Here is a 26,921-nt window from a genome sequence, read left to right as displayed (position 1 = left end):
CTTTTTTTCCCCTCCTTTCTGGCTGCGGTTCTTGCGGCGGATGACCGATGGGGGACGCGCAGTCGACGTTCGAAGACGGCGAGACTCCAGGCCTGATTGCTCCCGAGGAGGACCGTGACACGGTAACCGCCTGCTTTTCAAATGTTGTAGAAATTACGTACAAAACTTTGAGACACTTTCTCATCCGACTGAATTTTAAAGCGTCTCAAAACTTTTCGCCGCGGGTCAGCTGGGACAAAAGTGCAGTAAAAACAGCGTTAGACGTCCAGTTGGTTTGGACTGGCAGCGATCAGTCATGATTCATATGATTCAAGGCTGGGCGAGTGAACTCACATGTTTATTAACTCAGTGAGTTATTGAACTGCACATGAACTCTTTGTGAAACTAATATATAAATGACATCATAATATTAGCAGTAAATTAAACATAAAAGTATGCTGAATACCACTTTTTATCATAATAAATAATGCAATTGATGGCAGTTCATCTCAGAACTTCTGATTTGAACTGCGCATGAATTCCTTCTCACGATTGGATGTCGACTAGTGATAATACTCTTGGCCAGAAGAAGAACATTTTTATTTTTTAACTCGTTGTCCGTCATTGACGGCGGCACTACACATTGTGCCGCCTCCCATTTCAAATGGATAGGACATCTAGCTCCGTCAATGGCAGCCAATGGGTTCAAAACGATGATTATTTACATCGGAGTGATTGTTAACTATTTGACCGCGATAGAAGTCCATACCGTTTGGACTGGTATTGATCACTCATGATTTATTTGATGTATTATGAGGGCCGGGCAAGATAATGAGTTACAGTGGGGCAAATAAATATTTAGTCAACCACCAATGGCGTACCGCACGCACGCTATTTTTAGACCGTGACGTCGCATCGTAAAGCGGAAGTAAAGCCGAAGTGGGACATTATAGACCCGCCCTCGCATAGACTCAACGTAAAAAGTGCTACTTTTCGCCGGTAATCTTTCAAAAACGAACATGCCGATCACGCATTGCTTTTTTGGAACTTGTAGAAACGACTCTAGACATTACGACTATGAAGGATGTTTTCTTCATACGTTCCCGGAAACCAAAAACTCGGGAGGTACAAAATGTGAAAACCGAATCAACTTGCGTGGACTTTAACACCAGCTCGGTGAATCCATTCACGTTTCATATGCAGTAAACATAATGTTGGGTTGGCATGGTCTTTCAGAGGACAAAGAGGTAAGCCATTTTTATATTTTTACGTTATTTTTTTAGCGTAACGTTGTGCCGTTCTGCTTCTGTCTGTCAATTAATGACCTGAAAAAAATTACAATGGTATCTGACTGCCACTGTTACCGTTTCTGTTATATGTATATATATATATATATATATAAACAACTTTAGTAACGGGGAAGGGTAAATAAATTATAGGATTAAGATGTGTTATCAATGAAAACGTTAAAAGTGTTCGTTGGCTGTCACTGAGTAGCATTTGCGATCGCTACACAAAGCTAACTAAATTACCTCCAGGAACGGTAAGAGGTGTAGGACAACCAGAGGATATATAAGAAAGACAGGGCTCATGGTAAAGGATAGCTTGTTGTAACCGGAGAATGTCATTGTCAGTCGCGTCGATAAAAAAAAAGCTAAAGCTACGCTTAGGTTGGCTCGTTTTTTTCGTCTTTTTCAGCCTTCGACACTAAAGCCATCTTTTTAACTGGACATTTTTATGTTCTTCCACATCTATGCCAGTCAATTTGGCACCAGGCACATCATTTTCGGAGAGAATTGGTAGGTTTAGCGCTGTAAACATCTCCTTCGTACACGATTTCCATTCATTTCCTATTAGGGACAAACGGTGGCTTGTCCTTGCTTTAGCAACAGTAGCTAATGCCATGAATATTAATGAACGGAAGTGACGTGTTGCTTGCGGTACGCCATTGTGCAAGATTTCCTACTTGAAAAGATTAGAGAGGCCTGTAATTGTCAACATGGGTAAACCTCAACCATGAGAGACAGAATGTGGGGGAAAAAAAACAGAAAATCACATTGTTGGATTTTTAAAGAATTTATTTCCAAATTAGAGTGGAAAATAAGTATTTGGTCACCTACAAACAAGCAAGATTTCGGGCTGTCAAAGAGGTCTAACTTCTTCTAACGGGGTCTAATGAGGATCTACTCGTTACCTGTATTAATGGCACCTGTTTTAACTCATTATCGGTATAAAAGACACCTGTCCACAACTAAGTCAGTCACACTCCAAACTCCTCTCTGGCCAAGACCAAAGAGCTGTCGAAGGACACCAGAGACAAAATTGTACACCTGCACCAGGCTGGAAAGACTGGATCTGCAATAGGTAAAATGCTTGGTGTAAAGAAATCAACTGTGGGAGCAATTATTAGAAAATGGAAGACATGCAAGACCACTGATAATCTCCCTCGATCTGGGGCTCCATGTAAGATCTTACCCCGTGGTGTCAAACTGATAACAAGAACGGTGAGCAAAAATCCCAGAACCACACGGGGGGACCTACAGAGAGCTGGGAGCACAGTTACAAAGGCTACTATCAGTAACACAACGCGCAGCCAGGGACTCAAATCCTGCACTGCCAGACGTGTCCCCCTGCTGAAGCCAGTACACGTCTAGGCCCGTCTGCGGTTCGCTAGAGAGCATTTGGATGATCCAGAAGAGGACTGGGAGAATGTGTTATGGTCAGATGAAACCAAAAATATAACTTTTTTGGTAGAAACACAGGTTCTCGTGTTTGGAGTAGAAATAATACTGAATTGCATCCGAAGAAGACCATACCTACTGTGAAGCATGGTGGTGGAAACATCATGCTATGGGGCTGTTTTTCTGCAAAGGGACCAGGACGACTGATCTGTGTAAAGGAAAGAATGAATGGGGCCATGTATCAAGAGATTTTGAGTGAAAATCTCCTTCCATCAGCAAGGGCATTGAAGATGAGACGTGGCTGGGTCTTTCAGCATGACAATGATCCCAAACACACAGCCAGGGCAATAAAGGAGTGGCTTCGTAAGAAGCATTTCAAGGTCCTGGAGTGGCCTAGCCAGTCTCCAGATCTCAATCCCCTAGAAAATCTGTGGAAGGAGTTGAAAGTCCGTGTTGCCCAACGACAGCCCCAAAACATCACTGCTCTAGAGGAGCTCTGCATGGAGGAATGGGCCAAAATACCAGCAAAAGTGTGTGAAAAGCTTGTGAAGAGTTACAGAAAACGTTTGGCCTCCGTTATTGCCAACAAAGGGTACATAACAAAGTATTGAGATGAACTTTTGGTATCGACCAAATACTTATTTTCCACCACGATTTGCAAATAAATTCTTTAAAAATCAAACAATGTGATTTTCTGGTTTCTTTTTCCACATTCTGTCTCTCATGGTTGAGGTTTACCCATGTTGACAATTACGGGCCTCTCTAATATTTTCAAGTGGGAGAACTTGCACAATTAGTGGTTGACTAAATACTTATTTGCCCCACTGTACCTCTGTGTTAACTAAAAAAATGAATTAACACCATAAATTATTTTAACCACACGTTAACATCAGAGCCATCAAATTTCAACCTTGTTTATGCTCACATAGCGTGTGCTACTTGAATGTCCTACTACCGTACCATATATACTAGCGGTACACACGGTTCAGTACGGCTTCGACAACAGGAAAAGAAGAAATGTTCACATATCAATATCTGATCTTGTTTTTCTTTATCTCTGGAAAAGAAAGTGACTTAATAGCAAGTAAACAACAAAAATTAACATTGTTTTACTTGTTAAACCAAATTTATCAACAAAAATGTATATTCTAACTGAGGAAAAAGTGAGGACACCTTACCACCTAATAGCTAATGTTACCCTCTTTGGCTGAAATAACTGCAGTGAGACGCTTTTTGTAGCCATCTTCCAGTCTTTGACATTGGTCTGAAGAAAGTTTGCCCCACTCCTCAACGCAGAATACTTTCATCTGTGAGATGTTTGAGGGGTTTCTTGCATGTACAGCCTGTTTCAAGTCACCCCACAGCATCTCATTGGGATTAAGAGCTGGGCTTTGACTCATTTCTTCCTTTCCAGCCAGTCCTTGGTGGTATGTTTTGGGTCATTGTCACGTTGCAGGGTCCAGTTTCGCTTCAGCTTTAATTTTTCCACAGATGAGCTCTCATGTTCCTCGAGCACCCTTTGATACACAATAGAATTCATGGTGGATTCTAGGATGGTGAGCTGGACAGGTCCTGCTTGAGCAAAGCATTCCCAAACCATGACACTTCCACCTCCATGCTTCACAGTTGGTATGAGGTTCTTTTTCTGGAATGCTGTATTGGGTTCACGCCAAACATGTTCTCTGTTCTGGTGTCCAAATAATTTCGTTTTAGATTCATCTGTCCAAAGAACATTACTCCAGAAGTCCTGGTCTTTGTCTACATTCACCTTGGCAAACTTAAGTCTGGCCTTCAGGTTTGTCTTGGAGAGCAAAGGTTTCCTTCTTGCACACCTCCCATGAAGGTTAAACTTGTGAAGTCTCTTTCTGATTTTAGAGGCATGCACTTTCACATCAACAGTAGCAAGAGCCTGCTGTAGGTCCCGTGATGACATTTTAGGGTTTTTGGAGGCTTCTTTTAGCATCTTGAGGTCTACTCTCAGGGTGAACTTGCTTGGGCGGCCAGATCTGGGCATGTTGGCAGTTGTTTTGAATGTCCTCCACTTATAGACTATTTTCCGGAGAGTGGAATGACTAATTTTAATATTCTTTTGTGATCTTTTGAACTCTTAGGTGTCTACAATCTTTTTTCTGAAGGACTCAGACAGCTCCTTTGATCTAACCATGGTGTTTTCACCAGTGTTGTTAATAACGGCGTTACAATATAACGGCGTTACTAACGGCGTTATTTTTTTCAGTAATGAGTAATCTAATTAATTACTTTTCTCATCTTGGCAACGCCGTTACCGTTACTGAGGCGGGAAAGGCGTGCGTTACTATGCGTTACTAAGTTGGTTGAATAAAAAAAAGTCTGAGAGAAACGGACTCACGGGGACGAGAGCAGAGCAGGAGTGGGGAAGACGCCGTTGCAACCGCGATGCTAGATGGCTCCAATAATACCTGACTGCAGCCATAGCCGACAAACTACGCCCACATGACACGGTAGATATCATATTATAGAACTAGATGCAGATGTCAGACACTGCTGCATTGCCAACATGTTTTAAGGACTACATGCGTTTGTAAACAGCCGCCATCTTAAAGCAGTAGACCTCTCAGGAAGGCCCGGATGTAGAGATCCTTCCTAGCGAACCTAAGTAATTTTTTAAAATCTAAAATGCTCCTAAATCGGCAAAATCTTAACTTAAATCTATCTTTAAATGATGAAACAGTTTTAAAACTTACACATGTTTAAAGTAGACAGAAGGGAACTAATGCAATAACGGGAGAAATTTTAACAACTTTAACGATTGATTCACAACTTTAAATGACTTCCACACACAGCAAAGGTTACTAGCTAGTTATCGCAATACCCTTGTGTCTAGTTAAGTGGAGGGTAAAGAATTAGGCTTGGGCCAATTGTCCCCCAAACCCTTTAAGCTTCACATTGTGTGACCTGTTTTTTTGTTTTTTTTTTTTGTTTTTTTTTGAGAAAAAAAAAATATCACTAGTTACTCTGCCAAGTAACTAATTACTCTTACATTCAGGTAACTGAGTTACTAACGCAATTACTTTTTGGGAGAAGTAATTTGTAACTGTAATTAATAACTTTTTTAAAGTAAAATTAACAACACTGCATGGCACTAAATGTGTTAGTAGACAGCCGCCATCTTAAAGCAGTAGACTTTTTAGGACGGCTCTGTTGTAGAGAACCTTCCTAGCGAACCTAAGTAACTTTTTATCTAAAATACTTCTAAATCGGCAAAATCTTGACTTGAATCTATCTTTAAATGATGAAACAGTTTTAAAACTTTCATATGTCGAAAGTAGAGAGAAGGGAACAAATGCAATAATGGGAGCAATTTTAACAACTTTTAACAGTTGATTCAGGGTAAAGGGTAAATTAGGGTAAAGAATTGGGCTCGGGCCAATTGTACCAAAAACCTCCACAAAAAACTTCACATAGTGTGGCCAATGTTTTTTTTTTTTTTTTTTTTTTTTTTTTTGAGGGAAAAAAAAAAAGTAATTATCACCAATTACTTTGCCAAGTAACTAATTACTCTTACATTCAGGTAATTGAGTTACTAACTCAATTACTTTTTGGGAGAAGTAATTTGTAACTATAATTAATTACTTTTTTTCAGTAAGATTAACAACACTGGTTTTCACTCACTTCAACAGTCAGTCACTGTTGAAAGCATTCTGCGTTGAGGAGTGGGACAAACTTTCTTCAGGCCAATGTCAAAGACTAGTAGATGGCTACAAAAAGTGTCTCACTGAAGTTATTCCAGCCAAAGGGGGTAACACTAGCTATTCAGTGGTAGGGTGTATTAACTTTTTCCTCAGTAAGAATTTGCATTCTTGTTGATAAATTTGGTTTAATGAGTAAAGCAATCTTAATTTTTGTTGTTTACCTGCAAATAAATCACTTTCTTTTCCAGAGATAAAGAAAAACAAGATTAGACATTGTTTTGTGAAAATTTCCTAATAAATAACTTAATATTCAAGGGGGTGTCCTAATTTTTTTCACATGACTGTATAACCTTCTACAGTACTATATCAATATGACCATTCAATACAGCAAATTATCAAATTCCGACTGGAAAAATAGAAAAGAAGCTCTAGTGCGCACTCACTCACAGATAAACATACTTGATTTCCTACCATCAAATGACACAAATCATATCTCTGGTTTTCCGTGCTCTATTGGTCCCAAAACGAAACTTGAGAGTTTGAAATCGGCACACTTTGACGGCAGCACTCTATATGAATTAATTGTTTTTTATTTCTACAGTGCTTTAAGGATGCCATGAGATCAATCACGCCGGCGTAATCATAGGACTTCACAGCAGGATTCAGCGTCCTCTTTCCGTCGTAGCGTCCGACATTTAAGGCTTCTGTATGGAAACTACAGACATGGGTTCTGCAAGCAGCACTTAGCTCACGCTAATAATACATTTTATAAGGGAAAAAAAAAAACCTGAAGTCATACGCCAGTGAAGCGAACCAAACCAATAACTATTGTTGGCGACTGACCTCTTCGCCAGACCTTCATGTTTCTGTAACCACCATCTGACTCCGAAAACATTGATAATCTAACGAAAAGCTCTAACGATGTTTTTCCAAAAGGTCGACAATCCAAGTCGAGAAGAGTAACAAATAACTAGGACAATAAGAACTACAAAATGCAATTTCTGGTGAAATTGCAGTGGTAGCTTTGCTGTTATGGTTGGCATATCAGATCAGTTCCTATTGATTATGAGGCCTTTCGGGGTCACTTCCTGTCAATATCTTGTCAATTCAGTTGAATTTGGGGTATTTTGGAGGTCATGTTCTTTTGACATAGGATCACTTCCCTCCTGTTGTCAAATTTTCCAAAAACATACTCAAGGAAGTGACTCAAAATGAACTTTTTGGCTTCTATTGACAACGATTGACAGTGAAACTGGGAGGACTGGCTGTGGATGCTCATATGCTAGTGCTATTGACTTTATAGATTATCATATTAGCAAGACACTACTTCCCATTATTACAAAGGTAAAAATGTAACACGGGGCTTTTGTGCTTCGTTCACAGCTTCTCAAAAACAACGGGCAAATCGCTGGAAAATCAGATACCCCACTGGGGGATGTCAACGATATCTGTGAAGATGACAAAGCAGAAAGTAGGTAGTAAACCATCCACCTCGAAGGAGTACTAACAAAAATGTGACTGAGCAAACTTTTAACGTGACTTCCTTTCTCCTTTTTCCAAGATAATTCTTCAGAGAAGCTGCCTAACGTGGAGACACTGTTACAAAATGTTACTGCGGTTGAGAACGAGTCCAACAAAGAGACCGAAGAAGAAGAAGAAATATCCTTAGAAGTCATTGAAGTGGAGGCCAAACAAAACGACATCAATGAGAGCTTCAAGACTTTCTTCAGTAAAGTTGGTCTGAAATTTACATTGAAACGAGGCTCAAGGGACCAGGGTGAGATCGGCGCAGATGGGCCCGAGTCCACAGAGGATGAGAACCTGGCCGACGGAACCCAGGTTCCGACGGACCTAGAAAATTCCCAGACCGAGGCGGGCGGCCCCGACGAAGAATGGACGCACATTGACACTCCGGCCGAACTGGATACTTCGTCTCCGTCCTGCGCCAACGAAGAAGCACCTATGTCGCCCATTAAAAAGTTTTTCACCACAGGAATCTTTGCAGGGTTACAGAAGAAGAGGGTCTCTTTGGAAGAGGAAATCATGACGAGAGAGATGTTTCTTCAGACTGCGGAAGAAACGGCGGAAGACCAAAAAGAGGACACGCAAAGTAGTCAAGTTCCATTTGAAGACACGGAAGACAATCCGTCCACGGAGCAGGTGAGCGAACCTGAGACCCCAAAAGAGATGGAGAATGTTCCGTCAAGTCCTCTGAAGAGGCTCCTCCTGGGCTCTAGGCTAATGATGCTCAAAAGGCAAAAAGATGAAAAAGAGGGCGAAGAACCTAAATCGATAGGTGCCTCTGACCAGCCTGACGTGGCGGAGAACAATGCAAACCAAAATTCAGCACCACCTGCAGAGGATGAAGAGAGTCCGTGGACCACCTTTAAGAAGCTCTTATCTCCTAAAAAGCGTGCCAACAGGCCCATCTCGAATGACGATAACGTGCAGAACTCAAAAGATGAACTACTGCCGAACCAAGAAGATCATGTGGACAAGGACAAAAAGCGGAAAGATTCCTGGGATCCCGTCAAACGTGGAATAAGTCACCCGGCGTCAGAGTTGGATGCCGAAACAACTCCGGTTGGTGTAAATGATGCAGAAGCAGTAGAACACGATGAGCATGCTAAGGTTTCAGCAGGTGAAGGAGCTATGAGTTCGGCGCAGGATGAAGTGGAGTCAGCTTGGGACACCTTCAAGAGACTGATGAGCCCAAAAAGGAAAGCTAAACCCCTGGACCAAGGACTGCGCAGTCCCGTACAGGAAGACATGCAAGAAAACCTCTCCTTCTCAGCTAGGTTTTTCCCAGACTGGAAAAAGAGAAAGTCCATCTCAAACAAAGACCAAGAAACACCTTTGGGCAACGATGATCGGGAGCTGGCCGCAGGTGACGTCACCTCGGAGACGCCGGCCGTGGTCCCCTCGTCCAATTACAACAGAGTTAAGGTAGAAGCAAAAGAGACTGATGACACGTCCATAAAAGCCGATGCTCAATTCAACCAAGACCTCAGTTCTGAGGTGACAGAACCTGCCCATCCTTCAGATGAGGAATCCCGGCAAAATGCAGAGGCCTCAGAAAACCAGGGCACAGATGAAGACTCGGTTGAGTTCACGGCGTTTGTGGGAAAAGCCCTCAGTGATATTACGGAAGAAGGGGACTTTACGGAGAGCACCGTGGCAGAGGATCTGATTGAACCGCTGGACCACGAGGACAGCAACCTCTCTGATGACAGCGAGATGATCTCCCGACTAATAACACCGGGCCCTACCACACGCGTTTTGCAAAAGTCTCAGGTCCAAGGAACACAGGAATATTTGCAGCAGGTTGAGGGCATTCTAGAAGCAGAGCTTCAATCTTCCAATGAGATCGTTTGTTGTGGCTTGAGTGACACACTTCAAACAGTTGGAGAGGATCGGCAAGCCCCTGAGCTCCAAAAACCTATCGCAACCGACATCCCAAGGACAGATATAGATGTTAATGAAACGGAGGAAACTGAGTCATTTGAGGTCATAACAATGACAGAAATGAAGCCTCCCGTTCTTACAGAAGAGATAAACACTGCAGAAATTACTGCTCCAATTTCTACAGAGAATCTTGGGACAATGACAAGTTTCATTTCAACCACAGACCTTGACAGCGAGGAAATAGTAACTTCCGAGCCTAGAGAAGACCACGACACATATGAAATTGTAACATCAGTTCCAACTGAGAATTCAGTCACCGAGGAAATGACACATCCAAACACAACACAGCTCAAAACAAAAGAAATGGCAGCTCCCGTTCTTACAGACAGTCAGGAAATGACATCTCCAATTCCTTCTAAAGAGCTCGACAAGGAAATCGGATCTCCGACTTCTACTGAGCAACATGAAACAGAGGAACTCGCAGCTCCCATTCCTACAGAGGACCTTAGCAACATGAAAATGACGACCCTCATTCCTACCGAGGGGTTCAACACAGAGGAAATCAGACTCTCTACTCCTACCAAAGAGGAAATGACACCACCAATTCTTCCCTTGGAAGCCGACACTAGACTCAGAAGTCGAATTCCTTCGGTGGAGCTCGACAGTGAGGGAATCAAGCCTGAGAATGCTACAGAAGAGCTTCCCACAGAAGAAAATGTACCTGAAATTCATGCAGGGACGTCAAACCTTGAGGAAATCGCACCTCTGAGCACAACCAAGCTTGACATCACGGGAATCACACCCCATATTCTTACTGAAGAGATCGACACTCAGGAAATGACACCTCTGACCGGGGACCTCGACACCAAGGAAATCACAACTTCCCTTCCAACAGAGAAGCTCAACATCAATGAAGTTATGACTACAGTTCCTACTGATGATCTCGGCGAGGAAATGACACTTGTTGAGGAGTGCGACAAAGAGGAAATGACACCTCCTATCCCCACCGAGAAAATCAAAACTTCTCTTCCTACCGAGGACATCCATGCTAGGGAAATGGAGACTAATGTTCTTACAGAGGAGCCCCACACCCAGGAAGATACAACTCCAGGTCCTACCAACGACCTCGACGCCAAGGAAAACGCAACTCCTGTTCTCACAGAGGAAATTGACAGCCAGGAAGCTACGACTCCAGTTCCTACAGAGGAATTAAAAAAGGAGGAAATCCGATTTCCGCCAGAGGAAATAACACTTATTCTCTCCAAAAAGCTTGACGCCAAAGAAACAACTCCCGCTTCGAGCAAGAAGCTTGACGTCGAGAGAACCGTTTCTGCCACGGAACAAACAGCGCCCCCTACGACCGAGGAAATCACACCATCAATTCCTTCAGAAGAGCTCACCACCCAGGAACACACGAGTCTAATTGCTGCTGAAGAAATCAGACCTTCTCCTAGCAAGGAGCATGACCCAGTGAATATGACACATCCTACTTCCAGCAAGCGGCTTGACACAGAGAAAATCACAACTTCCCTTCCTACAGAGGACCTCAACACCAAAGATATCCCTCTTTCCATTCCAACTATGGAATTTGACAGCAAGAATATCATGCTTCCAATTCTCAGTGAGGAACTTGAGGAAATCATGGATACAGAAGAGGAAATTGAACCACTTATTTCTACTGAGGAAATTACGCTTCCTGCTCTTATTAAGGAGTTTGACACCCAAGAAGTGGTGTCCCCAATTCTTATCCATGAGCTTCACGAAGAGGAAATAAGCCCTCCGAGTGCAACTGAGGAAGAAGACACAGAAGAAACTATGCCTCCTATTCCAGCTGTGGAGCTTGACATCAAAGAGATGGCAGCTCCAGTTCCTAGCGAAGAACTCACAACTTTCATTCCTGCGGAGGTGCTCAACACCTTGGAGGAATCACCTTCAATTCCTACACAAGAACTTGCCACAAAGGAAATTGCACCTCTAACTTTTGGGAAAAAAGACACTGAGGAAGTCGTCCCTCCAGTTCTTCAAAAGGAGCTCAACACGCAAGAATTGACGTCCCCAATTCCTACCGATGAGCTTCATAACAAGGAAATGAGGCCTCCAACTCCAACTGAGGAACAAGACACAGAACAAAATGCACCTTCTATTTCGACCGTGGAGCTTGACAGCAAGGAAATCCCAGCTCCAATTCCTACAGAGGCGCTCACCACTGAGGAACTCATGACTCCAATTCCTACCGGGCAGCTTTACAACGAGGTAGTAGGGCCTCCGACTCCCAATGAGGAACAAGACACAGAAGAACCTGTGCCTCCCATTTCCGCCGTGGAGCTTGACAGCAAGGAAATCCCAGCTGCAATTCCAACAGAGGTGTTCAACACCTTAGAGAATACATTTCAAATTCCTACAGATGAGCTTCATAACAAAGAAATGAAGCCACCGACCCCTACTGACGAACAAGACACAGAAGAACATGTGCCTCCCATTTCGACCGTGGAGCTTGACAGCAAGGAAATCCCAACTGCAATTCCTACAGAGGTGTTCAACACCTTGGAGAACACATTTCAAATCCCTACAGATGAGCTTCATAATAAAGAAATGAGGCCACTGACTCCTCCTGAGGAACAAGACACAGAACAAACTGCACCTACTATTTCGATTGTAGAGCTTGACAGCAAGGAAATCCAAGCTCCAATTCCTGCAGAGGCTCTCACCTCCGAGGAACTCACAACTGCAATTCCAACAGAGCAACTTCATTATGAGGTAGTTGGACCTCCGACTCCCACTGAGGAACAAGACACAGAAGAACCTGTGCCTCCCATTTCGACCGTGGAGGTTGACAGCAAGGAAATCCCAGCTGCAATTCCTACAGAGGTGTTCAACACATTGGAGAATACATTTCAAATTCCTACAGATGAGCTTCATAATAACGAAACAAGGCCACTGCCTCCTACTGAGGAACAAGACACAGAACAAACGGCACCTTCTATTTTGACCTTGGAGCTTGACAGCAAGGAAATTCAAGCTCCAATTCCTGCAGAGGCTCTCACCTCAGAGGAACTCACAACTGCAATTCCAACCGAGCAACTTCATTATGAGGTAGTTGGACCTCCGACTCCCACTGAGGAACAAGACACAGAAGAACCTGTGCCTCCCATTTCGACCGTGGAGGTTGACAGCAAGGAAATCCCAGCTGCAATTCCTCCAGAGGTGTTCAACACCTTGGAGAATACATTTGAAATTCCTACAGATGAGCTTCATAATAACGAAACAAGGCCACTGCCTCCTACTGAGGAACAAGACACAGAACAAACGGCACCTTCTATTTTGACCTTGGAGCTTGACAGCAAGGAAATTCAAGCTGCAATTCCTACAGAGGTGTTCAACACATTGGAGAATACATTTCAAATTCCTACAGATGAGCTTCATAATAACGAAACAAGGCCACTGCCTCCTACTGAGGAACAAGACACAAAACAAACGGCACCTTCTATTTTGACCTTGGAGCTTGACAGCAAGGAAATTCAAGCTCCAATTCCTGCAGAGGCTCTCACCTCCGAGGAACTCACAACTGCAATTCCAACCGAGCAACTTCATTATGAGGTAGTTGGACCTCCGACTCCCACTGAGGAACAAGACACAGAAGAACCTGTGCCTCCCATTTCGACCGTGGAGGTTGACAGCAAGGAAATCTCAGCTGCAATTCCTACAGAGGTGTTCAACACCTTGGAGAATACATTTGAAATTCCTACAGATGAGCTTCATAACAAAGAAATGAAGCCACCGACCCCTACTGAGGAACAAGACACAGAAGAACATGTGCCTCCCATTTCGACCGTGGAGCTTGACAGCAAGGAAATCCCAACTGCAATTCCTACAGAGGTGTTCAACACCTTGGAGAATACATTTCAAATTCCTATAGATGAGCTTTATAATAAGGAAACGAGGCCACTGACTTCTACTGAGGAACAAGAAGCAGAACAAACGGCACCTTCTATTTCGACCTTGGAGCTTGACAGCAAGGAAATCCAAGCTCTAATTCCTGCAGAGACTCTCACCTCCGAGGAACTCACAACTGCAATTCCAACCGAGCAACTTCATTATGAGGTAGTTGGACCTCCGACTCCCACTGAGGAACAAGACACAGAAGAACCTGTGCCTCCCATTTCGACTGTGGAGCTTGACAGCAAGGAAATCCCAGCTGCAATTCCTACAGAGGTGTTCAACACCTTGGAGAATACATTTCAAATTCCTACAGATGAGCTTCATAATAAAGGAATGAAGCCACCGACCCCTACTGAGGAACAAGACACAGAAGAACATGTGCCTCCCATTTCGACCATGGAGCTTGACAGCAAGGAAATCCCAGCTGCAATTCCTACAGAGGTGTTCAACACCTTGGAGAATACATTTGAAATTCCTACAGATGAGCTTCATAACAAAGAAATGAAGCCACCGACCCCTACTGAGGAACAAGACACAGAAGAACATGTGCCTCCCATTTCAACCGTGGAGCTTGACAGCAAGGAAATCCCAGCTGCAATTCCTACAAAGGTGTTTAACACCTTGGAGAATACATTTCAGATTCCTACAGATGAGCTTCATAATAAAGAAATGAGGCCACTGACTCCTACTGAGGAACAAGACACAGAACAAATGGCACCTTCTATTTCGACCGTTGAGCTTGACAGCAAGGAAATCCAAGCTCCAATTCCTGCAGAAGCTCTCATCTCCGAGGAACTCACAATTGCAATTCCAACCGAGCAGGTTCACAATGAGGTAGTTGGACTTCCGACTCCCACTGAGGAACAAGACACAGAGGAACATGTGCCTCCCATTTCGACCGTGGAGCTTGACAGCAAGGAAATCCCAGCTGCAATTCCTACAGAGGTGCTCAACACCTTGGAGAATACATTTCAAATTCCTCCTGATGAGCTTGATACCAAGAAAATTGCGCCTCCCATTCCCAACGATAACCTTGACACAGACACAGTTCTACTTAAAATTCCTTCCGAAATGTCAGACAGAGAGGAAACAACTCGCATTCAAACAGAGGAGCTTGACCAAGAGGAAGTAAACCCTTCGATTCCAACGGAGATACTTGACCTAAAGGAAATCTCGTCTTCCATACTTTCCAGTAACCTCGACACCAAGGAACTTCCAGACTCAATACTTACTGGAGAGCTCTACAAAGAGGAAATTGAGGAAATAAGGTCTCTGATTCCCACTGAGGAACAAGACCCAAAAGAACTGGGGCCTCCCATTCTGACAGTAGAGCTCGACACCAAGGAAATCACAGCTCTAATCTCTACTGAGGTGCTCAAAACCTTGGAGAATACTCCTCAATTTCCTAGCCAAGAGCTTGACACCCCAAAAATTGTGCCTGACATCCCCATTGATGAACCTGACAAAGACACAATTGAACTTAAAACTGACCTAGAGGGAATAAAACCTGGATTTCCAATAAAGGAGCTTGACCTAGAGGAAGTAAACCCTCCAATTCATATAGAACAGCTTAACCTAAAGGAAATGTCCCCTTCCATTCTTACCAAGGAGCTCAACACCAAGGAAATTTCACCTTCATTACCTACCCAAGAGCTCGGCAGAGAAGAAATTATACTTCCAATTCTTAGCGGGAAGCTTGACACAGAGGATATCGTGGCACCAATTCCAATTGAGAAGTTAGTTGCTGAGAAAATTCAAAACCAGGAGCTTGATACAAAGGAAATCACACCTGAAAACATAAAAGCTGCAAACCAATCAAAGTCTGAAAACATCCGAGATGAATTAGCTAGCATCGATAAGATCTATGAATTTGTGAACTGCCTTACTGACGTAAAGCAATCAGATTCTGAAAACAAAGACATTAGCAGTGAAGCATATCAATCCACCAACCAAAGTGGAATAGAAGCTCCCAAAGTGGATAGTCAAGAGTCCGTATCTATTGCAGAACCTGAAAACAGAGAGGGACCTATGGAACAACTTCAGATAAAGGATCGCATTCCTGTTGTGGATGAGTTCAAAACATTAGGAGATCTACAAGAAGACACAACAAATTTACTAAAGGAAACCGATGCAATAGAAAACTCTCTACAAGCAATCGCAAAACATTCAGAGGATCAGGGAGCCAAGGTAGTGCCAGAGCACGGTCCAGAAGCATTTACAAAAGAAACGGCACAGACAACAGAGAGTTCATCGGTGGCCGTTTTAGAAGCGGAAGTGATTTCGGATGAACCCGCCCCTCAACTGGTCGAGGATGAAATCTTTTCCGAGGAGGCAACAGAGGACCAACAGTCAATTAGCATTAAAACCAAAAAGAAACATCAAGCAAATGAGCCAGTGGATGCATCCAAAAATGTACATATTCAACAAATTGAATCTGTGGAATCAGAGAAATCGCAAACGGAACTTGCCGATCAATTTCAAAAAGCGACTGCCATCCTGCTTGAAACTGAGGCCCAAGTGTTACAATCACTTGGAATTGCAGTATCAGTAGCAGCACAGGAAACAAAGTTTGAACCTGAAACAGTGGACATACAACATGTTGAAATCAAAGAAAATATTCATGGAAAAGAATCTCTGATGAAAAACATCAAAGAGGAGCACTTCCCTTTTCTGGAATCTGATTGTGAGCCAGAAGAAAAAGACCAAAAGGCCTCACAGACTTCTGAATTTGAATGTCAAACTGAACCAATGAAAGAAGAGCAAGAAGACCTGTCAGCTACAATTCAAGAAATATCACAAGATGTACTTGCCGAAGAAACCATGATAGCTCAAGTCAAATATGAAAATGCAGCTCTAACAGAAGACGCACCAGTACAGGAAGACCAGAAGATTGGAGATAAACTTATTCCGTACCAGGAAGTTGGACAAGAGTCAGCTCTAAACTCAGCCATCCCTCCACAGGCAACTAAAACCAAAGAAACTGAAGAGGAGACTGTGCCTGAGCTCCTAGAGTCAACAAAAGACAACCGGGTTAATGTGGACACGTTTGATATTGTACCGGTGAAAGATATTGAAAAACCTGGACTATCACTGCTGACAGAATCTGCTGAGGCTGTAGAAATCATATTTGTAGAAGAAAAAATGACAGAAAACTTGAAAAAGGAGAATGTAGATTTTACTGAGGTTCAACCAGAGAGTGATGAAATGGCAGAGGATGAAGTTAAAATTAAACTTAAACCCCAACAGGCTGTAGTAGCACAGGAAGAAACCGTCAGCAAGAGCATTGCAGAAGAAAGAACAGTTTTGGTTGAATTTAAAGACAAGACCATTCCCTTTACTGAGGTGATTGTTGAACCTCAGGGAAAAGGTGACGACGCAGTAGATGAAAAGGACAACACAAAAGCAGTCAAATTTGAAGTTTTAGCATCAGAGGAAGCTAAACAAGGAATATCTTGTTCTCAAGGAATAGCAGAAAACATTCTGGCTGAGGAAAGTCTTATAAGTGAACCCGACGAGGAAGCCAAACACTTCCCCGAAGTCCCTTTGGAGCAGCTACACAAAGACGAGAAGCAAGGAACTGATAGGACAGAGGCTATTGCAGCAGAATGTGCTCAAACTGGAGTAATGTCCTCGCTACGTGATCAAGCTGGACAGCTAGAGAAAGATGAACTCATTGAAGAAAGCATCATCCCAAATGAAACTTTTATAGAAGAAATTTCAAAACCACAAACTGAAACAAAGCCTCAACCGGATCAGGCTTTTGATGAGGAGGATCCAGAACAAGAAAAGACCGCTGATGAGCTCTTACGAAAAGCTCCGATGAAGGAGGAAAACCGGAAAGATGGCACAGAACAAGTAGGAGGGGCACATGCTTCCTTACATCAAGAGGAAACAAGTTGCGCTGAGATCCTTGAAAAGATCATTTATGAAAATTTGCCAACAATTTCTGGAGTTACAGCTGATCAAGCCAAACTCCAGGTGTATCCAACTGACATGGAAACTAGAATCAATCTACTGGATCAACTAGAGGTGACAACCGCTACAGCAGAGCACGCTCTGGTTACTCAAATGACCACTTGTCGTTATAAAGAGATCACAATTTCACTACCTGATGTGCCTGAGAGTCCAACTGGCATGCGGGAAGCTCTCCCGGTCTCTGATGTTAGGGCTATCACAGAAACCGCCCTGACTGAAGCACCGCTGACGACAGACATTGTTACAAATATAGCAAAGATGGGTACGGAGTTAATGATGATGCATGCGCCAGCAATGGAGGTCAACCATAGTGTTCAAAGGGCCAATGTGGACATCTTATTGGCAGAGAAGAGCGTGGGTCAACCGCTGGAGGTAGGGGTTAGAGAAGACAAAGCAGTCTTTGATGTGTGTCTTGAAAGTGTTGAACAAGTTTCAATATCTAAGGGGGTCGAGGTAGAAACATGTGATGACAACGCGGTGATCCGCCATGAGATTTTTCCACAGGTAAATCAATCCCAACTTGAGACTTTGAAGAAATTGGTTTTGAAGGAAGCCGAGGAAGTGGAACATGTGACAGATGATGGGTCTGTAAGACACGAGGTAGAAACACACGAGGACAACACGGTGATCCGCCATGATGTGTTTCCACATATAAACCAAACCCAACTTGAGAGTTTGAAGAAATTGGTTTTGGAGGAAGCCGAGGAAGTGAAACATGTGACAGATGATGGGTCTGTAAGACATGAACAGAGACAGACAGAAGAAAGAACAGTTTTGGTTGAATTTAAAGACGAGGCCATTCCCTTTACTGAGGTGGTTGTGGAACCTCAGGGAAAAGGTGACGACGTAGTAGATGGAAAGGACAACACAAAAGCAGTCAAATCTGAAGTTTTAGCATCAGAGGAAGCTAAACAAGGAATATCTTGTTCTCAAGGAATAGCAGAAAACATTCTGGCTGAGGAAAGTCTTATAAGGGAACCCGTTGAGGAAGCCGAACACTTCCCCGAAGTCCCTTTGGAGCAGCTACACAAAGGCGAGAAGCAAGGAACTGACAGGACACAGGTTAATGCGGCAGAATGTGCTCAAACTGAAGTAATTTCCTCGCTACGTGACCAAGCTGGACAGCTCGAGAAAGATGAACTCATTGAAGAAAGCATCATTCCAAATGAAACTTTTATAGAAGAAATTTCAAAACCACAAACTGAAACAAAGCCTCAACCGGATCAGGCTTTTGATGAGGAGAATCCAGAACAAGAAAACACTGCTGATGAGCTCTTACGAGAAGCTCCGATGAAGGAGCAAAACCAAAAAGATGGCATAGAACAAGTAGGAGGGACACATGCGTCCTTACATCAAGAGGAAACAAGTTGCGCTGAGATCCTTGAAAAGATAATTTATGAAAATTTGCCCACAATTTCTGGAGTTACAGCTGATCAAGCCAAACTCCAGGTGGATCCAACTGACATGGAAACTAGAATCGATCTACTGGATCAACTAGAGGTGACAACCGCTACAGCAGAGCACGCTCTGGTTACTCAAATGACCACTTGTCGTTATAAAGAGATCACAATTTCACTACCTGATGTGCCTGAGAGTCCAACTGGCATGCGGGAAGCTCTCCCGGTCTCTGATGTTAGGGCTATCATAGAAACCGCCCTGACTGAAGCACCGCTGACGACAGACATTGTTACAAATATAGCAAAGATGGGTACAGAGTTAATGATGATGCATGCACCAGCAATAGAGGTCAACCATAGTGTTCAAAGGGCCAATGTGGACATCTTATTGGCAGAGAACAGCGCGGGTCAGCCGCTGGAGGTTGGAGTTAGAGAAGACAAAGCAGTCTTTGATGTGTGTCTTGAAAGTGTTGAACAAGTTTCAATATCCAAGGGGGTCGAGGTAGAAACATGTGATGACAACGCGGTGATCCGCCATGAGATTTTTCCACATGTAAATCAATCCCAACTTGAGACTTTGAAGAAATTGGTTTTGGAGGAAGCCGAGGAAGTGGAACATGTGACAGATGATGGGTCTGTAAGACACGAGGTAGAAACACACGAGGACAACACGGTGATCCGCCATGAGGTGTTTCCACATGTAAACCAAACCCAACTTGAGATTTTGGAGCAGGTGGTCTTAAAAGAAGCCGAGGAAGTGAAACAAGCAACAGATGACGGGACTGTAAGACTTTTATTAATACCAGACAATGAATGTCCTCCCAAAAGTGAAGATTTGGAAGAGACGTCACGTCAAGAAGCTATGCAGCACAGTTTAGAGATCCCCCAAAGCCAGGATAAGTCTGAGGAACGGAAACATGAGCTGAGCAAATCTGAAGACCTAGGTCAGACAATAGTTCCTAAGATGGTCCCCCAATATATTTCGGCACAATCAACATCTGTTTCTGAGCTGGAAAAGGAAAGTTCCACTCAGTTACTGGAAGCAGTGGCACCAACTACTAAAGTTGTTCAGATGCTGCTAGTTGAAGAGGAACCATCATCCCAAACAGATAGTCATGAAGACAGATACCCAGTTAAGGAAAGTCCAATGGATGAAGATGTAAGTCAGTCACCAGAAGCCTTAAGCCAAACAGAACAAGATAGGTATCAAGGCAGAGAGACAACCAAGGAAGACTCTCAGACCCCAGTTAGAGAAAAAACATCATCTGGAACTCATACAGAAGAAACGATCTCCCCACCGGAGCCTCTTGATGGCGCCAAATGCCAAATAAATGATGATCATCCCACTGAGGTTGGTGCTCTTGCCCCTGAAACACAGCACATAAACACACTGGATATAGTTGTTAGACATGAAGATCTCATTGAAGGTCTTCAGACACTGTTAGCAGAAGAATCCTCATCACAAGTACCTCCACAGAACGTGGTCACTGAGGTTTGTATTCTGACTCTGGACTCTGTAGAATTAGTTAGTGATCATAAACAGGGTACGACTAGGGAAAGTGTTCATGCGCAAGAATCAGAAGAGCCCTTCAGCCAAAAAAGGCCAGTTGAAGAGCAAACACCAGCAGCGATATCCAATGAGAGTCACCAAGAACTAAAAGCACAGGAGGTCCTCTCCTCTAAAGACTCAACTGAGATACAGAGAGAAATTGAGCTATCAGACGAGCATGAGTCATTAGCCAACAAGGAGTCCACGGAGACCCAGACACAAATGGAGCTAATAGAGGGGCCTGATCAGCAAGGAGAATACCAAGGGTCATTAGCACCAAAAGAGTATGCAGAGACCCAGAATCTAACGGAGCTATCACAAGAACATGATGAGCGAAGAGAAAACCAAACGGCAATAGCTCAAAATGAATATGTGGAGACCCAAGAACACATAGAGCTATCAGAAGAGCATGATCAGCAAAGAGAAAATAAGGAGTCATCAGCCCAAAACGAGTCCATAGAGAACTGGAAACAAATGGCGCCATCAGAAGAGCATTATGAGTCAAGAAAAAACCAAACGTCAACAGCTCAAAATGAGTATGCGGAGACCCAGAAACAAATAGAGCTATCAGAAGAGCATGATCAGCCGAGAGAAACCCAGGAGTCATTAACCCAAAAGAGGTCAAAAGAGAACTTGAAACAAATGGAGCCATCAGAAGAGCATGATGAGCCAAGAGAAAATCAGGGGTCATCAGCCCAAAAGGAGACCGCTGACACACAGAAACAAATGGAGCTATTAGAAGAGGATCAGCAAAGAGAAAATCAGGAGTCATCATCCCAAAATGATTGCATAGAGAACTGGAAACAAATGGAGCTATCAGAAGAGCATAATGAGCCGAAAGGAAACCAGGAGTCGTTAGCCCAAAAGGAGACCATTAAAATCCAGGAACAAATGGAGCTATCAGAAGTGCATGGTAGGCCAACAGACAACCAAGAGTCGTTAGCCCAAAAGGAGACCATTAACATCCAGGAACAAATGGAGCTACCAGAAGGGCATGATAAGCCAAACGACAACCAAGAGTCGTTCACTGAAGAAGTAGTCACCAGGAACCAGAAGGAAGTAGAGCCAGGAGAAAACCAAGAATCATTAACCCCCAAAAATTCTACCGAGAACGACAAAGTGCCAGAGATACCGGAACCTGCTCGGGCAAAAGAAAAAATACTCCCAAAATACATATCAGAAAAACAGACAGAGGCAGAACCAACTGCTGATGGCCAAATTCAGATCCTTCCATTTCTAGAAACGTCAAAATCGGCAAGGGAATGGCAATCGCCCGAGATCCTGGTGACTGCGGACACTGCGGTCCTTTTGAAATCTGTCCTTCGACCAATGGAGACAGTGGAAGCAGTAGAGGAAACCTTCCCTGCGTTAACTTTAGAAGCAACACAGGAAATTCAACCAGTGGAAACAATGCAGGCAGTATACCAAATCCTATTAATTTCTCAGGATCAGGGAAAAGACACTGGGGTCCCCGTCAAAGAAGCGGACGATGAGCAGGATATATGGATGGACGCTGAGGAGGACATCCAAATTCAAGAAGACGCGGATGTGTTGTTGCCGCAAGATGGGAACTTTCAGTGCCATGGAAACCTAGAGGTGAAAACGGCACTCCGAGAGGAATCCCATACGCTGGCGACTCCCCATCCCGAGGACCAGAACCAGAGCAAAGAAAGTGCAGCGCCGGACCGTCCCGAAACGCCGCCCGATCCCAAAGAAGGTGACTTTGTCGTCGCGCTCGAAGATCCTAGAACTGAAAGCGCAGCAGTCCTCGAGTGGGATTGAGCGGGTACGTTTTAACTGCGTTAAAAACTCTCGAGTTAACTCACAGCAAAAAAATGTCACAATGTATGGAGTCCTACAATGACTATCCAAATCACATAATGTATTCTTCAGAAACTTCAGAAAGTCAAGGCGCACAAAAGTTGTATAGTGTTTGGCAAAAACGTACGGTTCAGCCCAAATTTGCCCTTCATTTCTAATAGCCAAAATTTCCCATTCATTTTTCCAATGGCCCTATTCGCCATTCCACTGATAGGAAGTGACCTTAAATCAACAGAAAGTGACCCGTTACCAAACAAAATTGACCTTGAAATGCCCGCAAATCAACAGTAAGTCACACGGCATCAACAGGAAGTGACCTAACAATGACCCCAGATCAACAGGAAGTGATCCGACAGCAGGAAGTGACCCCCAGAGCAATAGGAAGTGACCCTAAAATGCACCCAAATCACCAGAAAGTGACCCAATATTAACAGGAAATGACCCCGAAATGCCACTATATCAATAGGAAGTGAATATTAATAGGAGGTGACCGAATATAAACAAGAAGTCACCCTGAAACGCCTCAAAATCAACAGGGAAGCGACTCAATATAAATAGGAAGTGACCCCGAAATGCCCCCAAATACACAGGAAGTGACGCTGAAATGCCTCAAAATACACAGGAAGTGACCCTGAAATGCCTCAAAATCAACATAAAGTACAAACCATCATAGCAAAGCTAGCATCACAATTTCTGCAGAAATGGCATTTTCTAGTTTACTGTTAACTTATGGCGGAAAACACAGACAAGTCTGAAAAAGCAGTTTCTGCTTTTGCACCCCTCTAATAACTGCTGTATTTTAAGCCAAAAGAAATATTGTGTTTAACAGAACAATATGTCTATATGCTGCCATAGCAGATTCATGGCGCAATAAGCCCCCAAACTATTTTTAATTTGTCCGTTTTACCCTGGGAACTCCTGTTTACAGACGTCGCGCAACCGCTTTTGTTTCAACCTAGCCATAAAAAAAAAAAATCGTATTTATTATTTGAAATGTCTCTCATTTTTAGCTTAGAATCATTATTGATGTCTAATATTTAGTTAAAAACGACTTTAAAAAAATATTCGCTTGCATATTTTAAACTTTTAAACAAATTACGTCATGATGAAAAAATTGGCGTCTGTAAAAAAGTCACGGCTATCTACCTCATAACAATCACTTAATTGTATTTCTTTCGTTACTGTCGCATTTCCCCCAATATTTTAGATGATAAATAATTGATCCTAACAAAGAAAAATTGAAAAAAAAAAAAGTTTAAAAGGATAAATATATGAAAATCTTGAAAAATCCTCCAGTTGTGGCCATTCACAGCTGTGTTTTGACACTCGGTGACACATGCTACATGGAGTTTTTGGATCGAAAAGGTAAGTACGCGATAAGATCTCGTTAAAATCATGGCATCTTTAATTATCCTCTCGCGTCCAGTGAGGGTTTTGCTGTTTAATTTTTTTGGGGGAAAAATGCCCTGCTCAAAATTTTTCTACCCCCAGAAAATTGAGATTGTAAGCTTTCCAATGATGTATCACACATGCACATAGGATAATTTTGGAATTTGGCCAAATTGGGGGTCTCAGAGCGGAACTTCAAGTCACCTGAGTGTTTTCCGTCATATATTAAAATTTCATGGTATATATCGTATTGGCCCGAATATAAGACGGTGTTTTTTGCATTGAAATAAGACTGAAAAAGTGGGGGTCGTCTTATATTCGTGGTCTAGACATTATACCCATTCACGACGCTAGATGGCGCCAGATATCATTGAAGCGATGTTCTGTTATGACAGACCTCAGCGACTCTCAAGTTTAACCAGTTTGCATTATTTTATTGCAGTGTTTTACCTTATTCAGATTTGTTTCAAGACCACAGTTACAGTTAGACTTCACTTTGATGGTTAATGCAGTTATTGCAATTTTGTTGTTTTATCAAAATAGATTGGTTTATTTACACCAGATGCCATTCATTTACGAATGTGATTGCACTTTAGTTAACATATTTAAATGTTCAGATATTAAGATTTGAATAGGACAAAATAACATGCTTTTTCTCTCTAATACCGGTATGTTGTTATAATCCTTTGTTTCAGATGTACTGGGATTATTTTCTGTATAAAAATTTGGTGTTCAAAAAGTCTTTTTTTCAAACTTGAGTCTTGAAAAAGAGGGGGGTCGTCTTGTAATCAGGGCCATCTTATATTCGGACCAATACAGCACTATAGTGTGCTAAATACTTCCATGGAATTCATGACTAGAATGTGAATATCAGCAATTCATCTCATATCTCAAAGTTTTTGTTTGTCATCTGTCTTTCAGTGCCACGAGTCTCAAGCATTTGAACTGGGAGGGCTGACGGCGAGGACGATCAAGCATCTCCATGTCAGAATTAGCAATTTTCTCGTTATTGTATGCCATTTGGCTTGGCAGTTAATCCTACTCCCGAGTACAAAGTGAAGACGCATCATAGTAGCTTGGCATTCGCAAATGTGTGTATTTCTCGCTTGGACCCGAGCCACGGCAGATATCAATACTGTAGATTGCTTTGGCGCCATCTTGGTACAAAGGAACTATGTCAGAGTGAGAGAAATAAAGTACTCCGCAAATGTTTACGTTAACTCATCTGCTGCCAATCCATTATGACTGGGATTGCTTCAAATACATTAGATTTTTTGATCATGTTTTGCCACCCACCACTACCAGCTATCACAGAGTTCCCAAAAAGGTGTTACTGGTGGCGGCACTCAAATTGCCCCATAATTAACGGGAATTCACTCCAGAATGCAACAGAATGTACAGGAAGTGACCCAAAATCAGAGGTAGGTAGAGGAGACAAAAATTTGACTGAAGTAAGAGTAGCATTACTTCAAAATAATATTACTCAAGTATTCATCCAAACAAGTTACTCAAGTAAAAAAGTATTCGGTGAAAAGAATACTTAAGTAATGAGTAACATTGTGAGTAACTGCTTTTTTTTTTTTTTTTTTTTAAACAATGGATTTTTTTTTGTCAGCACAAAAATGTATTTTTATGAACTGTTACTATTATACAACACTACAACCTATTACACAACCACGTTAAGCCAAGTAAAAAAAAAAAAATCAATGAATTCCTGCGAGAGTAAAAAAAACTACAGAAATAAAGCATCATTCGTCAAAAGAGCATGTGTGCCCTCTAGTGGAGAAAACATTTCCCATTATGAAATTAAAAGGATCATGTTTGTGGTTTTCCAATTGGTCAATCGGTGCCAAATATTGGGAGAGAAGTTAAAATCAGCGCTTTCCAGTCATGTTGACGGTAGCCCTCTATGTCAAATATTAATTTTTTACGGTGCTTTAAAGACGCCACATGATTGAACAGGCTGCCGTGATCATAGAAAGGCAAGCTGGAGTCTGATTGGTATAATGGAGTCATGTGATTATTGTTCCAGCGTCTCATCGGTGAAACTGGTAGAGCCATGTTGGCATCTCTGGCAAAAAAAAAAAAAAAAAAGTAAACTCTAATATGTAGAATAAAGAAGAAAAATATAACGACTGGTTTAGCCCAAAATAGTGGAGTAGCGTTTCTTCTTCACAAATCTACTTAAGTAAAAAGTATGGCTTAGTAAAGCTACTCTTAGAAGTACATTTTTCTCAAAATGTTACTCAATTAAATGTAACGGAGTAAATGTAATGCGTGACTACCCACCTCTGCCTAAGATCAACAGGAAGTGACCCAAATCAGCAGAACCTGACTCAAAAGTGCCCCAAAATCAAGAGGAAATACTTCAAAATGTACAAAAAGTGATCCTGGAATGCCTCAAAATGTACAGGGAGTGACCTGTGCGTACCCTAAAATTTGACATGTAGTGACCAATGAACAGGAAATGAATTGGGAGGATGAGCCGCGAATGCTCAGCGTTCAGTGACGTTCACATTCATTGATCCTTCTCAGGCCAAATGGATTGGACGTCTGGCGCCGTCAATGAGTTATTTAAAGCCCTGGTCATGAAAATTCCTGCGGAAAACCATCCATACCAGGTGATTTTCCTTTGAAGGACCTACATGGACGAGTAGAGAAAAAGAATTGGACGTCTACAGTGGCCCAAAACATGACCCTTGGATCCAAGCTCACCCTGTCAAATGGATTGGCCTATTATTTTCCTTTCCATTACCTATGATATACACATATGGTATATAAGATAAGCTAAAATAAATGTATGAGTACTGACTACATTTAGTCAGTATTGTTTGATATTGCACATTACTTTTTTTTTTTTGAGTCCAAATATCCTTGCACTTGCTCCACTCCACTGTTGATTGTCTTTTAATTCCTTATTTGAATATGAATGCTGATGTCAAACACGGTGGCCTTATTTCATGAATAAAAGATCAAAATGCGCAGTCGTTTCATTTTCTTTTTTGTTACTTCTAAATAAACAAACACAAGCACACTTCAGGCTGAAGGCTGTGCGTGCGTGCGTGCATGCACACTCACTACTGGTAAATTCCTAACCTACAGAAGCTGGCCCTTA

General features: G+C 42.6%; 1 protein-coding gene across 1 annotated transcript; it reads left to right on the top strand.

Annotated features, from left to right (window-relative positions):
* Nucleotides 1–26,749, top strand: LOC130931285 (titin-like). Its single transcript, XM_057859938.1, has 4 exons — nt 1–122; nt 7,715–7,802; nt 7,893–22,313; nt 24,728–26,749. Exons 1-4 carry the CDS (start codon nt 48–50, stop codon nt 24,748–24,750), a joined length of 14,607 nt encoding a protein of 4,868 aa, XP_057715921.1. The 5' UTR covers nt 1–47; the 3' UTR covers nt 24,751–26,749.
* The last annotated feature ends 172 nt before the right edge of the window (nt 26,750–26,921 follow it).

Source organism: Corythoichthys intestinalis, chromosome 15 (assembly GCF_030265065.1).
Source record: "Corythoichthys intestinalis isolate RoL2023-P3 chromosome 15, ASM3026506v1, whole genome shotgun sequence".
Classification (NCBI taxonomy): domain Eukaryota; kingdom Metazoa; phylum Chordata; class Actinopteri; order Syngnathiformes; family Syngnathidae; genus Corythoichthys; species Corythoichthys intestinalis.
The sequence above is the reverse complement of the archived record's forward strand: the minus strand, read 5'-3'. Positions and strand labels throughout refer to the sequence as shown.

Coding starts and splice junctions, on each gene's coding strand:
- LOC130931285 (XM_057859938.1), top strand. CDS start 48: ATGGGGGACGCGCAGTCGACGTTCGAAGACGGCGAGACTCCAGGCCTG. Junction 123..7,714: donor CCGAGGAGGACCGTGACACG/GTAACCGCCTGC, acceptor CTTCGTTCACAG/CTTCTCAAAAACAACGGGCA. Junction 7,803..7,892: donor TGAAGATGACAAAGCAGAAA/GTAGGTAGTAAA, acceptor CCTTTTTCCAAG/ATAATTCTTCAGAGAAGCTG.